Here is a 19,604-nt window from a genome sequence, read left to right on the forward strand (position 1 = left end):
AGGTCCTCCTAATCTTACACTATTATAATAAACTCTACTGTTTCCCTTATCCATTGCCATTTTTAAGTAAGAGGGATTCGTACAGCATACTTGCATCTTACACTGTTACCGGTCTTGGATGCAAAGTTCAAAACAGAACAGAACACTACCCTCGCTTTTATCCTCTTCAGCAAAATGCTGAATAAATAAAAATTGTTATGTTTCAGCCTCAGTCAACTGTAGTCACAGGAGATAGCGACCTGTGCAGTCAATTTAAAGTCTTTTGTATTTGTAGCATGCTACCACACTGACACAAGACTTTAAATGCAACTGATTATGACTGCTTAAGGAAGGAATTAGGAAAAAAATAAACTACTAAAAACAATGGTTATACATTGTGCTGTATTTTAATAACAACAATAAACTTATTGGTTGAAAACATAATATTCCCAGTTATCTTTGGAACAATCTCATTAGTAATGCTGTGCTCATCCTCTCTTTCCTGCTCAATTCAGTAATTAATCTGTTTCTGGTCTCACACACTGCATAATCAGAGGAAACTGGCCTGTGGGTCTCTCAGTTCAAGTTTTAAATGCTTCTAAAAAGCACCAGATCTATTTTTTAGCTGCTACTACATAGAAGACCACTGTAATTAAAATAAACTTGAACTTTTATCAATGTGAAACTTTTTCTTAATTAAAGCACAGACTAGTTTTTTTTTTAATAGAAGCAAGGAGTCAAAGTTCCTTCTGCAATAAAGAATCCACCATTCTGACTTCACCGAAATGTCATCCAATTTATTTTATCAAAATGTTTGGCTTTGTGCCCCAAAAGAGAAAAGCTATTATATGAGATTGTTCCCTGGCTCTGTGCAGGGGCTTTGACAGAAAAAAAAATAATTGCTGTCAGCACAGTGATTAGGGCTGCAAATACCAGTGGTAATTTTTCATCAGGAAGAAAACCCCCAACCACCATGGTAGGGGTCATGGGTGGTGGAGATGTTCTGTTGGACTGTTCACTATGTCCTCCTGTTCAAAGTAAAAAAAAAGACCCCAAAAAAATAAAACAAACAAAAAAATCAGGTGACCTTCAAATGACACTAGTGAAAGCCACATTTGTAACAAACAAAAGGAGTCAGTTTTTCATGCGAAAGGAAGCAATTTGTGGCACACTTTTACAGATGGTATCTTGGAAGGAAAAAGCTTACACTTGTGCTAGAGACACAAGACAATTACTCTGGACATCACTAAATACAAAAACCCTAACAAGAGCAGGAAAACTTCCGAGTATAGTCATGAACTGGTAGAAAAAATGGAGGAAACACCTTTCTACCCTGTCCTTCTCCTCCCTTGACATCTGCTTACGGGCAGTGTTGGAAGTAGCACACTGGATTAGATGGATCCCCAGTGTGAGCCAGCGCAGCCACTCCTATGTATGATGAGCAGACATTAAGAGGATTATTCAGTGAATTCCATGCTGCAAATGACTGCAGGAATGATGCATTAGCTGATTGCATGAGGACAGACTGCAACAGCTGACTGTTTACTGGGTCAGCAGCTGTACAGCACAGAGGAGGGAATATTCTGCTTCCCTCCACGTAACACCGCAGTGCCGCCTTTGCCTCAGGTAGATGTCACCAGGGTCACACCTGTGAATTTTCCCAAGGCTACAACAGCGTTGTGCACTGTGCAGTGCAAAAGGAACAGTGGATTTAAGAGTTCCTGGCTCTCCCTTTATTTGATGTTGCAGTGGCAAATACACCACCCCCTGCAGTAAGTTCCCTGGTGCACAGCAGGGCAGGTGTGACATGCAGCAGTGCTGTCAAAGGTTGCCCAGGTAGTTACAGCACTGCTCCTCTTACTCACAAAATGGAGACAATACGGAATGTCTTCCTCCCTGTGACCATGCAAAATAGCTCATGGCTGATTAAGGCTCCAAAAGACATGCCATGTAACAAATAATCTGTATTTCTAAGACTAAAATTGTGTGGCCAGTGGTACGGAGATCTTCAAAGGAATTTTCCAACTCACATGGTCACAGGTATTTTCATGAATGTTAACTGGATGGAATCATTGATTTTTATTCACTTATCAGTTCACAGAGTTGTCATTCAGTGGCACAGATACCTACAGGAAAAATTCAGGAAAATTATTTAACGTGAACAGCAACTGAAAAAAAATTCTCTTCTCAATGTATTAGGCATCCCTTCTATTTTGTACCCAGTGAGTGATGAAAACATCATTTTTAGAAGGGAGAACAATGCCAGTAAATCATACTAAACAAAACTCATAACAAACATTGAAACATCTAGTATTTATAAATGAGTTTTTTGCCTTGGTTGCTACTAGCATATAAACACTGGGTCAGTTTCTTCCTGTCTGCTGTTCTGCCTTGCCGTCCTTTACACTATACTTTAATAACCATAGTTCAGCCAAGCTGTTTCAGATAGAAGTGATAAAAAGGAGAATCTCAGTGTTTGCAAAAGAAACGCATCACTGCTTTTCAATATAAAACTAATACCCTTTTCAGCTCAACTTTAATTTCCTTTTGTTCTTCCAAGACTATTTATATATATGACCTTTTACCTGAGACCATGACTCTTAATAAACAGCTAAAAGCTACTCTGTTTCACATCAGTACAACCGTAACCTACTGCACTCATTGTCATAAAACACGTACAAAGGTCATGAGTTGTGATACGTAAGCAAGAGAGAGATGTGGAAATCCATTATTTTTAGAGAAGACTGCAATAGGTGAAAGGAAATGACAAATACAGTAACAATCCTATGATGCACCTCAACACTACCAACTCCATCTGTGGAATATCATGGTATTTTCCAGGAGAAAGAGTAAAATGTGTCTCCAGCCATGCAGAAGGACTGAATGCTACAAAAAGTTAAACTGGTAGTGCCAGGATCAAACACAATTCCAGAATTTGTAAAAGGTTACAAAGTCTTCACTGAGGGAAAATACTCATCTTCCATGCCCATCCCCACAATCTGCAGCTAAAACATCCCTGTGTTACTAACACTGTTTCCAGAACACATCCAAAATACACTCCCATACCAGCTACTATGAAGAAAATTAACTCTACTCCAGCCTAAACCAGCACACTATCATATATAACCTGGTAGGAGATTAAGGTGTCAATGACCATACCCTGTAAGAAGCCTGTAGCAGAATTTAAGATCAAAAAATGCCATATTAAACATTTACAAAGAGGCACAACAAGACTTCTCTCTTGCTGAGTTAACCTAACTCTGTATGTGTGCAGATGCATCCAGTAACAAAAGAGTTAAGATCAGTTTAGGGGAAAATGTTATTCTACCTTTCAGTTTTGAAAACTGGAATCTGATTTATCTATTTACTGTAATATTATTCATATATGGAAAAAGTATGATCTAAAAGAGAGCTATGAACTAGATATGGGAAAAATCCAGGCTCTCCAATGCATCTCCAATTACAGTTGCTTAATCTCAGTCTTGAAAAAGCCAAACTGTATTTTCAGATCTAAAAACCAAGATACTCACAAGGAGAAAGTTTTTCACACATGGAATTCATGCAATGTTACTTTCAAAAGAAATACCTGATCTGCAGTAAATTAGGGAGTCTTAAGTGCCCCTATATTGTTCGAGTTACTTGTGTAAGGGTTCTCAGAACAGACCCCTTAACACTGAAACGGAGGTGTTCACTGCTGGAAATTAAGGTCAAATACTGCTGGGATCTGCTGGATACATCACATTTTCAAGAGCATACATATCCAGACTTCAGGAGCATCTGGCCCCTTGTATCCCAAGCATCACATGCCCCCGTTGCTCTCAGACTGCCCTGAGCTCAGTTTATGACAACGAGGTTTGGGGCACTAAAAGCGCCCCAGGCAGAGCAGGGTGTACCAATCACCTTCTGGAGAAACTGTGATCTTCTCAGTACTAACAGGAGGGGTTTTAAAAAACTCATAGAATTTATACTGAAGTCAATGAGCATTTCACTGCTCTTGATATGGGAAAAGAATCTATTGCTGACTTCTTCTGAAGCTGCCACTTTCAGAGTTTTCCAGATGAAGCTAATGGCAGAGGCCAGTAAGAATTAAATGCCACAAACAGAAAAATCCCTTACACTTCTTTACTTCGGATCAGTTCTGATTGTCTGCAATGTGTCCTTGTCACAAAGACAACGCTGACTGCTGATTTATACAGAGGGGATAATGCTGATCATTTTGTGTAACCTGATTAACTGAATGACTAATTAAGGGGAAACAGAATAAACGCTGAGAAATCTAAACAGGAGGAACTGAGAGATTTGTCTTAGCTGAAAAATTTTCAGTTCTTGCTAATCTCCTTTCTCCCCCATAGGTACAGCAAGGATGCTCAGCAACAGCTGCCTAATGCAGAAGCTCACATGCGTATTCTACTGTACCCTGTTTCTTGGTGCTGACTTTGATGCCTCCCTTTTGAAAGATGATGATGTACTGCCTGAGATGGGACTGTTCCCAAGTGCTAAATCACAATGTCATACCCCTCTAAAAAAAACAAATCACCAAAATCTCAACAACAAAACAAACAAAAAACAACAACAACAAAACCCTCAAATAAACCCAAATCAATAACAGACAATTAATGAAAATCATTTCAAATAAAACAAGTGTAAGTGCGGACCAGGACATACATAAACATGTGGATCTTATTTTCCTTACATTTTAGCTATGTAGAATTACCATGGGACAATGATAGTACCAATGAGTATTTATTTCAAGAAGAAACTATGAGACAGCAAAATTCTAAGCACCTCAACTGTAAGATTTGTCAACTATATTCAAACAATTTACAGTATACTAGAAGTATGGACAGCAGGAGAGAAAGAGACATTTATTATGTGCTTGTCTTTCCTTTATATGTCCTGAATCTTGGCAAATTTCTTCTCATCATGTGTTAAAATATGGCTGGTGAAATTCTAGCAAAAGAAGTATCAGCATAATAATTTATTACAGAGTTTAGCATTAGCATATTTGTGTAAATGTTCAGGACTGTATTTAGTAACACCACAAGTGACAGATTTATAATCCTGTAAATGCCTCAGTGAATTTCAAGAGCAGAAACATTCTGGTTTAATAACACATACACAGGGTTGTCAAAGCCATCAGAACTAGAAGCACTGGAAAGCCATTTCAGAATTACACAAGGAATTGTTCAAGGCTTTTTTTACTTGCCTTTCTGAATCACAGCCTAAACATAACCATCCTCCTCACTCCAGACAGAATTTCCTATAGGTGAAGGGTTTGGATGGAGGCTTATAAACTTTCCCCTACAAATCTCATATTGCTCATTTCCTGTCAGCTCACATCTTAAAATGTCATTGTGGCTGAATCACTATACACCCTTACTATAAACATGCCCATCTGCTCGCTGGTGGACACGTGCAAAGTGAATTCTAGCTGAAGAAATACTAAACAAAAAAACAGACACAGACTTCCACAGGTGCTCCTTCTCCCCATGCACTTTCCACCCATCTTCACATCTCCCACGTGAACTCACTCCTGCTCTTGGGTGCTCCTTAGTCCACGCAGGAGCAGCCTGGCATGACTTGCCCAAATAAGGGGACGCTACACAAAATGGAAATGTTTGTTCAGATCTTCGGAAAGGATTTCCAATGATCTGTTCCTGCTGTCTCCTGATGGGAAAGAATTAATCCAGTACTGAAAGCTGACTGTTAACACGATGCTATAATGGTCCCAGACATGAAAGAAGAACTATGTCTCGACCCTGCAAGCTTACCCAGGGCAGTGTAACATGGATTAGGAACAGATGCCTTTTTTCCTGACGTAAATGAGGGGCTGCTCCTGTGTCTGCTGAGTGTGCAACCCTGAGGTGACAGGGAAAGGGACTTATTTAGAGGAAGCCCATTAGTCATGGAGTTGGTGGGTTCTCAGAAGTTTCTCCCAGATCTTGTCAAGGGATTAAAACCTCATGCTATAGCTGAGGAAGAGAAAGAAGCATCTATAAGTGAAGATCCATCTTTGCTTATGGGGGAAAATCAGCTGAAACGTTGTGGTTTCCAGTGGAGGTGGAGCTTTAAAGATAGCTGCAGAGGGACCAGCCAAGCCAAGATGGAGAACCTTGTGACAATCTTACCTTTCCTACCTCTCCTCAGGGACAAAAGGCTCAAATCTTACCTCAGTATGAATGATCTACTCGGAGTGCTCAATGGGAAGGAGCAAGTGTTCCACTTAAAGTAAAGCTAGCTGGAGCACTCTCCTCGACAAAACAAAAATGCACTTTGGGCTCTTGCCTGGCTGGGATGGGCACTGCACACTTTGCACACACCAAGCACCAAGAGGTACAGCCACACCTCAAGCAGGTGCACGTCAGAAATCTCAGAGCAAGCTTGCACAACACTCTGTGTGCACTTGTGCTGCCATTTATAGTGCAAAAAACTACTCTGCCAACTCATCCTCCCCACTGAAGTGGCAGCTCTGGCTAGAATACTGCAAACAAACAGGATAGAGATGCAGGAAGGTAACTGCATCTAAAAGAAGAGTTCTTTTGAAACTATTTGTTTTTGCAAAAATCAGCAGGAGATCAATTTCTGCAGCTTTTCAGGGATTGAAACCTGCCTGTTCAGAGGTCATTAGAATGCACCTACAATATACTCACAATGATAAAATTGTACATGTATTTACTTGACTTTGGAAGACTGACTTTCAATTCAATTTTAATGTTATATTATGTTATTATTTTAATGTTACAATAATTTTCGAAATGCACTTGCTTTTGCTGCTACATCAGGTGAACAGGGTATATGTATTCTACCACCCAGCAGGGGAGGAATGGGAAAAGCCTTTTGAATTCCTGTCCCAAACATGTGATCAAACCAGGAACAGCATTACATCCTCACAATGTCAGTGTTTGTGTGCCAGTGCAAATATTTATGTGCTCTGAGCTGACTAGTTCTTGAAACTAGAAGTGCTCTGTCAAGAAGGCATTACAGGGAAAAGGTGAAAATACAATAGAAAAAAAAAAAAAATCTTGTAACCCTCTGTGACTAGGTAATAGAGTATATGTTTTCTTTGAAGACAATACTGAGCTATAAACCATGCTATTAACGGTGACATGTTTCACCTCAAGCCAGCGGAAGGAATAATTCTAGAAATCTCTCAAGAGCAAGTTTCATCATAATTTCCCTGTCCAAATTCCCTTGCCCCTTGAACTAAATAAAAATATTCACTGCCTATCTTTGATCATTAGAGAAGCCTAATGACTGTTATTCCAAGGTCCCAATTCATTCCAGTTGTAGCAATACACCATTGGCTAGTGCTACAACATAGGACTATACGCAACTACAGTACCAAGAGCAATTCAAGACCTCTTTTTATATTAAAGGTCCTTGTTCAAAATTATTATTTCTGTTGTTACCATAGGTTTTGTAAACCTGCTTCCTCCAGAAAATTACAAAATTGGCAGTACTGCAACTCAAGACTGACTAATCATTCATTACATGAGTTATCACTCAGTTTAGTAACACAAAAATATGTCAGGATCATATGGATTCACACTAGGAATTCTGTTCCAAAGCAAAATATAAGCATTATTTTCTTAGGAACCCCTGATACTTATAATGTGAAAATGCACAATAGTGCAGATGTACTATCAGAAAATTAACTGTTTACACACAACACTGCCTAATAAAAACCAGGTATTTATGATCCTGACAACGTGACCACGGAGCAAACACCTAATCAGAACACTCAACCCACTCCACCCATTTCTAACTAGCGGAGCCTATTGATCAACAGACTCTTACTGACCCCTCAATGCATTAGGAAACTGAAGTAAAGCTTGGATTAAGGATTGCGGTAATAGCTGGCTCCAAATGAGACCTGTAAACGCCAACAAACTGCTGTTTATTTCAGAATTTAAAAAAAAAAAATAAAAAAATCAAACCCTGTAATTCTTTTATTATAAGGCATTTCCAAATACAGATATATTTCTGAAGAAAGCACATGTTATACTTCCACCTGCTGGCCACCAAACTGGATGATCCTCTGGACATCATTCCAATAGGTGGAACAAAATCCTTCCAGGCAAGGTGTCATGAACCTGAGAGTTCCATTTCCCAATGAAATAGAAACTATTCAGAAACAAATTTTCTTTTTTGTTAAAACTGTACTTTTTAAAAATATGTAGATGTTTCCAAAGGAACACTTCCCATTATTTCATAATTCTGAAATTACAATATGCCTGAGCAATGAGCAAGAGGAGGCTTTACAGCCCTAGGAACGAAGCAGGGACTGGAATGCCACTTGCAGAGATTTCCAGCTGTCTTGTTTTCTGATTTATGATCCATTGAGAAAGCAGGCTAAGAAATCCCTTTTACCTGGCAAAACTTGTCTTTCCCAATGACTAAGAAACCTTTGAAAGAAGAAATATAACTGGGATTAAGGTGTTCCTATGCCTCCTCAGTACATATACACAAGAATGGTAGTTCAACCATCAACAGCCCTACAAAATCATGTCTCTTTTTCCTGTCTCTAGCAGTAATTAATTTTCAGCCTCCTTAAAACGTATTTTCTTTAGGCTGCCACAGTCTATGCCTGATTCTGATTCAAATGCTCTTACTCCTTCTGGAAGCCTGCAGCATTGTGGATTTCCTTTAGCTATGACCAGCATAGTAAAGAAGATGCAACTTGCTCCAGTGGAGCTGTTTTTCTTCTTCCTGCTACAAGAGAAGCTTGATGCTTCCATGATATTATCTAATGATCCACATGTTGTTTTTATTTGACAGCAAGAATAGTGGGACAGGGCTGTGGGAATTCAGAGAAAAATGTAAACATGGAAAAGTGAGGAAGGAGTGAGAGTGAAGGCAATCATGGGAAAGGTAGCAGCATAGCGACTCAGGGTGAAGTGCAGGCAGTAAAGTGAGGGATGTGGGGGAAAGGATGACGGAATACCCAACAAGGAAGTGAGTGAGGTCATCTACATCCCTCCTTGCCCTCTTGCTGTTGCCAAAACAGAAGCTAAAAAAGCCACTTAAATAAATGCAGATGAGTTTGGTAAAGGGCAAGTCCACAGTTCCTTCACTTTCTTTGCCATCCACTCCCCCATCCACCATGGTTCACGCTTGAATGCAACACCCTTAAGATCAACAGTGCCTCAGTTTATGAGAGCATTGTCCTGAGCATCCTACATTCTTCGCTGCTTACAATAGGATTACTTGGAAAATTTCTATTCACCTACCCGTAGATATATCAATGTCTTTTCCAGAAGCAGTAACTTTGCCTACAAATAGCTTGCTGGACGCTGTGACACAGGTCATGACAAATAATTCTCTGAGGCATTTGTTCTTGTATAACACAAACCAGCTTCTACTGTATGTAATGGTTCATGCATTGACAACCTGGCAATCACTCTTCTCTACTGAATCTCATTATCACTTGGTTTTCTCTTCAAGTGTACCATCTCTAGTTTATTATGCAAATTGGCTAGGATAGGGGATATCTGCTAGGATACAAAAAATATAACCTTTGAGAATAGTATGAAGTGTCCTTTCATAGAGTCGCCTGGCAAATTTCAATAAAAACCTTCTTAATACCTTTGCTACACGGAGTTAGATGATTGTACTTCTTGTGTTTGAGTATGAGCCTTGATTAAACTAGAAACTTCCCACCCAGATTAGATGGACAACAAACAAGGTCAAATTTTTGCAGCTGGCTGCCAGCAGAATTAGGAAAATATCAACAAAGTCCAAAGATGCAAACACAATGTGAGCCCTTGTATTTAGGCATGGTTCTCTCAGTTAATCATCTGTCTCCTGAGGCAACACAACGGGCAACACTACCCATCTGACTTGAGCAATGATATCTTTTAGTGTATTTTGTTGCAGTAATTCTGGTTGTCACTGTGTAATTTGATAGCTTGTATCTCTCAGCAGCTGTGGGAAATTTCCCAGATCTCCACCTTCATGCAATCCCAATTACTACTAAGTCTTTAAAACTGAAAGACTATCTTGACTTTTGGAGCTGGCTGAGGCTTGAAGGAGAAGGAAGTACATCTGAAGCTTTTCTTCTGGGCCCTTTTGTTTTTAGAAATATGTTCTTTCCCTGGTTCTGTTGCTGAAGTGACCATCAGTGGCTAAACATCACTGTCACTGGCCAGGCTGATCATTTGCACTACCCAGAAGTTACTGTGACACTGGAAGGCTAACAGTGATTCTATCTCCTCTCACAGAAGCACTTCAGCTGAGTGCCAGTAACAGCTAAAGGACAACTAAATACAGCTAAATACTTCCTCACTGATTCACCAGGTAAGAAAACCAGCAACCCTTCTAAAGGCAGCTGAGCCCAACTCATGCTGATTCAGCAGACCCTCCTGTGATACACCACAAAGGCAGAGATGTTGTATCAGCTGATTTCATCCGAATGGCAGAACCTGGGCTCACACCAAACTTCCTGTTCTGTCAAGGTCAAAGGCACTGTATTTTTATAACTTATTTTCTAACAACTTTTAGTCCAGACAGTGAAGGCTAAAGTGATTTTATCAGTGGGTAAAACCCTACCAAGGACAGGCATGTAGTTCAACCCTCCAAAACTCAAGAATCCACACCCTGTAAGAGAGTAATTTATCTGCACAGTTAACACACAATAAGAAATGAGGCAACAGCAAACCATCCTCATGACTATTTCCTGCACAGACTTGAGGCTGCTTCCTGTGGTAGAGACAGCACCAGCCAGAACAAGGCACTTTTGGTGGCCCTACACTTAACCATTGAATGTTAGAATCCTTTGGTGTTACACACAAACCCTCTTCCCATCAAAGGTGTAATACTCTAACCAGATCACTTTTCTTTAAGAGCTCCAATGTGCATTCTTCAAAGAGTAACTCTTATTTGAAGCTTCTGTTCAAGTGCATTCAGAAATGGCTGAGTCAGAATACCTGACTTTTAAACTCAGGTACATGTTTGAGACAGGCAGACTTTATGCAAAGGCAAAGGCTACAAACCTCACACTGTCCTGGAGTACCAAAGTTCATCATCACTGAAGTACACCATAAATGATAACCATGTCGGAAACCCTGAACACTTCTTAAAATTATTCCGCCTCCTCATTTAAAAACTTTTAAATTTTAGTGAATTTCCTGCATAAATGTGTAGCCCACAAAGAATAAGATGTTTAATAGAATGAACTTTCAGACTAGTAATGAAAATTAGCCTATCAGCAGAATCAATGTATAAACTGCATACTACCAATCAATAATAAAGAACATCATTACAAGAGTCTGCCTTCCACTTATCTAAAATATTTCTGAATTGAAGCCTGAAATAAGCCTGAATTATTGATTTGCTGTGAGAAAAATGAAATATTAGAGATACTCACTTTTACCAAAATTATTCTTGCTAGCTCTTCACATACAGGCTTTTCTTCATCCTTCTTCAAGCCTTCTAATTCAAACAAGGTATTGTAATTTTCCAGCATTTTTGTCATTATCTTGTTGCAGATCTCCTGCTCCTTTATCCCTTCAAATCCAGAGGGCACGCTAGAATTGGAGAGATGACAAAGCAGAATGTTACATGGACTCAACATACAAAAGACCCTGCAGAGAGTCTCTGTAACATTTCATTTGTGGATACAGGCTGCATTGCAGGCACAGGAAACTCTGTCTTGGAAAGGAGGACTGTGCCTATGCTGGTAACAACTATGACAGTTTGTTTGTAGCTTTTCTTATTGATATTAAGTATCAGACCTATTGGCCAAACTACCCTCTCTACAGAGTCCAGGAAGGGATAGAATTGAGATAGCCACCAAATGAGATGCCACTGACTCTGCAGTAAATTGGGTTTCATGACCCACAGTGCAGACAGCTCAGCTATTCAGATACTCTGAACTGTTAATTCAAGAGTCAGGTTCCTCCAAAACGTGGTTCATGATAACCTCAAATGTACACAAGAAGGATAAGTGAAAAAATTAAGAAATCCCACACGCTAAGTGAAACACTGAAAGTTAAACAAGGTCTTTTCCTTCAGATGACCCAGTGCTGTAGACCAGATTTTTTAATCCAACTTTTGAGTTACCATTTCTTTTGAAAGTAGGGTCATAACTCAAAGGGTTCTTTCAAACATGGAGATGGATGCTGCCTTCTGCAGAAGAGCCTAAAAGATTAACACAAAAAGTGGTTCCTAAGCTCCATTTTCTGGGAGAATAACCAACTACTTGGCCACTGAAGCAGCAGCTTTTTTCTCTATTGAAACAGGTTTCTTTGCAGGTTACCACAGACCTTAAAGGCACACAGAAAAGGGGAGAAACAGTATGCATCTGCATGTTTTCTTATGTATTTCACACAACTCTCTCATGCAGCAAAAAGTGTGTATCACTCACAACAGAGCTCATAATTCACTGAAGCATCAAGTGATCATCTGCTGGAATATAAGCTTTCTGCACACATTACTGGACAATTTTATTGGCCCCAAAATGACTTAAATTCAGTTTTAATGCAAAAGTACAACCTCTGCAATCATTCAGTGTTTCCTATTGTACAGTATTTCCAGCAGACATAGTCTTCTCAGTAAGCCACAAAGTGGCTGCATGGATGTGAACTTCCAAAAGACCTTTTAAGTGGCAGAGACTGATGATTGGGAGCAATGAAACATAGGAAAGATTTGGCATGAAGAAGCAGACAAGCCAAAACCAAAAAAAAGTTTCAAATACCTTTTGGCTGAAGACAACAAGTGGTTATGGGAGAAGAAAACACAACCCAATCCCCCAAAAACAAAACAAATTGCCCTGGGCTATTTTACAGGGATGTAACATGAAAGTAAACCATTGCTTACTGCAAAGAGTAAATATAAATTTACAAATAACTACCTACCCTAAAACTGCAACTGTAGTTTATTGGGGCCAGATGTACATTTCAACAAGAAGACTCTGAAAGCTGATCAAAAAGTGCCTTTTTGTAGGGGCTATCGATCCTTCTCAATGCTTTATTCTCTGCCATACATCTACGTGTCAATAGGGAGAGTAACCCACTGCGGCAGAACACAGCTTTGTAAACTCCAGAAGAGTGTCTTTATTACTATCATTTCAACATTTAATACATGCTAGAGTAGCAGGACCTGAATTTCAAAGGATTGAATTATTTCACACTGCAGAATATTGGCAGCTGTAAAAATGTGTCAGTCTCAGCTGATTGATTTCATTAGTGTGGAAGCTGGCCTCAGACTAAATAAGGAACAAACGGGACAACTCCTGTTGATGGATGTGCATGTACACTCAGGCCAATTCACTTTGAAGAATGTTACATATTCACTAAAACTTAGTAACTGGCCTGAAGAAAGTGTATGTATGCAGTAGGCCCATGCAATTATCCTGACTCGAGAAAACCCCTCTTGCCATGCTAAATGATGTGCTCCAGTGTTGGTGTCCTGCAAAGCCTGCTTGCTTGCTAGTTCAGGCAAATCCCGACTATTAGCTTCCCGATTTGTTTCTCCACAAGAGAGTACAACTTAAATAGTGGCATCCCTATGAATCTCATTCCCAGGAAAAGGACTGAAAATGTCATAGAGCACATGACTGGAGAACATGACATTTCTGGAGTTGAAATAAGACTCCACATAGCAGAATTTTCACCTAATCCACATCTGCTGGGAACTACAGCCAACAGCTCCCTACTGGCAACAGCTAATACCAAAACACTCTACCTGGCTGAAAAACAGTCCAGCCTAAAATGTTTCCACATAGCACAAAAACAGTATTTAATTTCTGCCCAATTCTTGCCCTCCCTTCCCCACACTACCCTGTCAGTTAAAATTTATTAAATCAAACCTGTGAAAAATCCAACATCATATTCTGAACAATTCTGTATGAGTACGGTGAGATACATATGCAAAAAACAAGGCTAAGGCTCCTGGCTTCAGTCTTTTTTAACACTTCTTACTGAGTGTAACTAAGCAAAGGACCATGAATTGATTTATTTTAATGGAAATTTAACATATTTTATTCATTTCCACTTCTCTACCTCTTAAACAGGCATATTTAACGAAGTTTCTAATATATTTCTCCTACAATTGCTATTATGAGACTTCAATCACGATAAGGACTATTACACTCTTTGAGCTCTCCATGGTGACATTTTCCTTTCAACAAATATAGGCTGAGCTGAAGATAAGTTTATATTATGAGCACACAGCACCCTGTCTATTTATACAAAGTAAACTCCATCTGCTGTCACACTGCATGATCTACCAGTTTGACTAGACTTTTTTGAAAATGTGTGTAAAAAAAATAGCATTTTACTTCAGCTTTTCTCATTCTGAAAAGTCACGACATCTACAAATGTCACTTCAACTGATTAGAAAAACCCAGATCTGTGAGAAAATATTCTCTCACACTTCCACTTTCTTGATGCACACCCTACTCCTTGGAAATTTTTCATGATCATTTGTGAAGATCTTGTTAAAACATCACAGTATAAATCTGTTCATAATCATGGTTCCCTTATGTCTATTTTCATGTTAATTAGGCATTACAACAGCCTTGCTTTGAGAGTTAGACACACAATTTACTCCAGTTACAAAATCCTCAACAGAAGGACTTCATCCCCTTACAGCCATATACATACAAATTACTTCAGTAGCAGCACCAGAAGCATCAGTTTCACTACCACAAACACCAGAAGGGTGGCATAAACCTGCAATTTCTATGAAGAAAAAGTGTTGATAAGTTCAGATCTATCTTAGTGATTTAAGCCGGAAAACTCCCACTGAAGTTATCACAGTGGCTTGCAAAGTCATCAACAGATACACAGCTTGGGCAGAACAGGACCAAATTCTCTAGCGTCCCCTCCCTTAGATTCCCCAGACACTTGCCCTTCCCAGAGAGATGCTCTGAATGACCTGTGTGCAAAGCACAGCATGTCCACATTAAGTATTTGGAAAAAATACTTAATTGGAAAAATACTTATTTGGAAAGAATACTTAATGCTGGTGCCTTGTCTAAATGAGGCACCAGCATTAACAGTGTCTGACACGGTTAAGAAGGGTCAAGGGCAAAGGTGCATCAGTACCACAAGTTTTGCAGGGTATTAAAAACTCAAATTATTGTGAAGTCATTCTAAAGCAGAAAAAGCAGTGGTTCTCAAAGTTAAAACATTACTTGGTAATCGGACCAGGCTGTCAGCGCTTCATTTCAAAATCCGATACCCAGCAGCATTTCACATTCCTGCACAATGTCCTACAAGCATGGCTAGCTCACCCATGCAGCTCTGGTCCATGCAGACACCACACCCACATGCTCCTTGGGTTTTCCAGACTGAGTCCATGGCTCCTTCCACACGGATGCTCAGGAAAGCTTGTCTCAAAGGGTTAAACCACAGCAACGCTGTGTGTCACAGTTTTTACTCAGAAGTAAAGTGACCTGAGGTCAGATTAACTCACTGTGAAAGAATTCCTTACATCTCAGGCATTTAGTTAACTGAATTTACCTCAGGGTCTCTGTAAACAAGCTGCAACAGGCTGAAAGCAGAGTGGGCTTTCCAGACAGTGAACCTCTAGGCTCTACTGAGAGCAGTGCAGTGACACACACAAACATGACTGCACGTGGCACAGGACAGGCATCACTACACGCCTCTGCCACCACCTACCACAGCTGGGACACTTGCTTCAAGTGGCCAGGAGCGCCTGGGAAGTAGTCATCTGTCTATAATGAGCTGAACTGAGCTCATCAAAAGGATTTCCCCAGGCAGCAACTGCTGACAGTTCCCTGTCACAACCGAGAACCAGAGATTTCCATGTGAAAGGGTCATCTCATTAGGAATTCCCAACAGTGTTTGACCCCACCCTGTCTAAGATGAATGATGCACATTACCATTTCCCCAAGTGGCATTGCAGAAACAGCTTGCGTGGAATGACAAAACTGCAATCTTAATTTATGGTCACGGAGGGAGGGCTGTATGTTCTATAAACTACTTTTGCTGCTTGTTCAGTACCTTTTGTAGAGAAGCACCACGAAGTCACCTTACCATTCTCCCAGCGAATCCTGCCAGAAATGAAGGGCCTCAAAAGACAGGAAACATTGCATGGATTTTTTGTTTCTCCAGCCCCAGCAAAACATTTTCATTAGTACATCAGATGTCCATGAGTCCCTCAACAAGTACAACTGGAGATTTTGAGAGCTGAGTTGCAGTAATTCATAGAGGTTACAACTTGAAGCAGTCTGTTCTGTGCCTCTAGATGCACTTTACTGTGTCTGTAACCCATGCAACTCGTGGCCATAACTCATCCACTTCAGCTGATGAAAAGGATTTTTCCTAACACACCAGTCCTCAAACTGGTGCAGCTGGAAACAGGCACGTACTCATGTATGCAGACTCTGCTGCAAGATCACAGTCTAACAAGTAGTTAAAGACACAGCAACACGCACTTGAGGAAGGTGTTCATCTCAGTCTGTGTGACTCGTTTACGTGCTCTGCATCATTTGTGGACTTACATCTCACCAATCTGGGTGAAATGCAATGACAGATGCAACTACTGAGATTTTGCAGAAGTGTTTTAACTCCTATGATACTGGATAATCCTGGAGAGTCAACTCTGGGGCATATATCTGCCTGCCTGTTAAAGTCTGTTCCAGATTATTTTCTCTAGGATAAGATTTATTAGCCTAGGTTACTCAGTAATCCTGTTCAATTAGCATTGCTTGAAAAATAATAAATAATTCATAAAAAATAATAGCAGTAATAAATAATAATAAAATAATAGCACATAATGAATGACGATAATTAATAATAAAATGCAAAATGCAGGCAACACAGGTAACACAAAGCAGTTAGAGCAATGAGCCCACAAAGGCTTTACCAACTGGCTTCATTTATATGCAAAATCTTCTGCTTCAGCAAAAGCTCCGATTTTCATCACAAAATTACAGTGACAGTAGGCATCTTAGAGAGTGCAACCTACATAAAAGGGGACAAAGGGCAGTCCATAGTCTAACATCCCCTTACAAAGTACATTGCTCTTATCTCCAAGTATTTCAAAGCAGAGGCTCTCCAAAAACACTCCTTGTGATTGTATTTGAGCTGTATTGCTGAGCTCAAATATTCATGACTATTTAATATGATTATGGATGAGAACATTTATAGCCTTGTTATATTATGCTTGATGTTTTAAACTGTCATTACAGGCTTCAGCATACTGAATACTTATGAAAAATTCCTTTACAGTGCTGGAAAATGCAGTTTTTAAAACCTATATGAACCCTCTAAGAAAGGTTACAGCTGCATGCTCCAGTATACAATAATTAATGTTTAAACAACAATGTAGAGTACTCAGTTTTCCCCTGATCCTGGGTGCACATTTCTTTTGAAGACTGGGGCTGCACTGCCTGAAAACAAAGCCCATCCACATTTCAAAGGCCAACATTACTCACTGAGGAGTATTAATTCAGCCCCTCTGCTTTCACTTCAGTATCATATACCCAGTCCTTGCAGGCTCCAAGGCTGCTAGAAACCATGGTAAGACATTCATGTGTAACTTCAGATCAGATTTTAATTCTTTCAATTTCAGCATCTCTGAAACACCCACAGATACCCTACAATCTACCATTTCCTCCATAGCCAAAGACAATATACTTTTCTTGTTACCTTTTGTGTAATTTCTGTTATGTAGTCATTATACATAAATATATGTAATATATTACATATATTTGTTATATGTAATATATTACATATAAATGTATCTAACTCCAGCATTTTAACTAGACACCTGCATTTGTCAGCCACTTTTGGGGGAATGGAGCAATCCCTCACAACATGCTTAATCTCTGTTGGAATGAAACATAACCAAGTTAATGAGGACTTGAATGATGGAGGCCACACACAGAGATCATTGCTTGAGAGGGAGCTGCAAGAAATGGGTGCAAATGGATTCTCTGATTACTCTGTTAGACCTCATGTCCTACCATGCCAACCAAAGCACAGGATAAGGGCTGCAGCTTCTTTGATACCCAGCTCCTAGAGAGCAGAGAGGAGGTGAGAAAACCCAGCTGGTCCTCTCCTTTTCAGCATAAACTGTTAGAGCCAAGCAGAGCCCACACAGCAGGTCTTAACTAAGGCTCTGTCTTTCCAAGAGCTAAAATTCAGGTCAATGGACAATAACTTCCTCCACAAGTAACCACACTGCAAATGTTAATGCTCTATACAGCTTAGCCCAGTGACAGAAAAGACAACTATTTTTGTTCCTTCATGTTTGTTATTCCTCCAGGCCTGTATTTCACAATATACTTGACCTTTGCCTTCCATCACAGTAAATCTGAGCAATCCAAGCTGGGAGAAAACAGTGAATCAAATCTCAAATCTTTTTTTGAGCTGTTTGACCTTGCCCTTTACAAGTTCTTGTATCTTACATCACACTTCATTACAAGGAATGCAAATAGCTATTTTTTCCATTCTATTCATTAAAAATACAGAAAGCACAAGATAATCTTTCTTAGGAAAGCACCAGTGTCGTTTGTCAAACAGGAAGTAAGGAAGCAGGGGAAGTACTGGATAAGATAAAAGCAGTAAGGGTTGAAAGTTTAGGAGATGGGATACATTACAGAGAATATATGATGTAGAAAATCAAAGTGAGATTAAGAGACTTAAAATGAAGCCTAAGTATCTGGAAAGTGGCCAAACAGCATGATTTATTCAACTGTTAAACAACTTCAGTTATGGAGCAGGAGATACTATGCTTAAGTAGCTAAATTGTCACTAAAAATACCTTGCCAAAAGAAGTCCTTCACTATCAGCAGATGGGCTTTATCTTCTCTGACACTGTGCATTAACTACACAGACTCTGACATTAATTTTAGGCATGAGTGTGAATTTCTGACAGGAAAATCTCAGCTCTCTCTGCTTCGGCAGTGTAATTGCTGACAAGTTGGATGCTGAGCCTTCTTTCCTTGTTGTGGAGAAACCCCCCATGCACTGCTCTGAACAAACAACGCAAAGCGAGAGAAGCGTTCGCTTCAGCCTCCTGCCAATATTTAATTTCTGCAGCTCCTCCATGGGCTGCCTGCAGCCACTAGAGAGAGACAGCCCCTGCCAAGCAGGCTTCAGGCAGCCTTACTCTATAGCTCTGAAATGTGTTCTGAGGATCTCCGTCTGGATGCTTGGCCAACCGACTGGTTAAGTCCAATACCTAAAAATAGCACTGCAAGTTCTTTCCTCCTCCTATCAAATCTTTCTTCGTACAGATGGTCACAGTTCCAGCAATATAAGACTGCATCCATTAATACAGGAGAAAAGGGTATTTGAACTGTTGCTCACAATCTTCGTGTCTGGACCACGAGACTGAATTGCCTTGAAAAGATCAAGATCTGATGAAACACATAGCTGAATTATCACATGGTGAAACTTAGTTTAAATAATCTAGATCCCTAATTCTAATCTATTTTGGGTCTTTAAAAAACACATTAGCCATTTGGTAAGTGTCAAGCTTTGCTTTCAATGCCTCTTTTGCCACAAGAGCCTTCATTTCAACATGTCACATCTGCTGGGCTGGTTATACTCACATACAGACTCATGAGACTTCGGTTTTTCACCTCCAGTGAACTCTGCCTTCCTCAGTCTTCTGCAGTGGAATGAGGTGTCTCCATCTCTGTACCTTAC

The 19,604-nt window shown here is 39.8% G+C and overlaps 1 protein-coding gene across 5 annotated transcripts in view; it reads right to left on the reverse strand.

Annotated features, from left to right (window-relative positions):
- FAM13A (family with sequence similarity 13 member A) overlaps positions 1-19,604 on the reverse strand; it is a 125,934-nt gene that overhangs the window by 90,265 nt on the left and 16,065 nt on the right. For all 5 annotated transcript variants that reach the window (XM_058838532.1, XM_058838531.1, XM_058838529.1 and 2 more), the window contains exon 5: positions 11,345-11,504. In XM_058838532.1, the coding sequence (XP_058694515.1) occupies positions 11,345-11,504 (160 nt within the window). The remainder of the gene's footprint in view (positions 1-11,344; positions 11,505-19,604) is intronic.

This window comes from Poecile atricapillus, chromosome 4, assembly GCF_030490865.1.
Source record: "Poecile atricapillus isolate bPoeAtr1 chromosome 4, bPoeAtr1.hap1, whole genome shotgun sequence".
NCBI classification, from domain to species: domain Eukaryota; kingdom Metazoa; phylum Chordata; class Aves; order Passeriformes; family Paridae; genus Poecile; species Poecile atricapillus.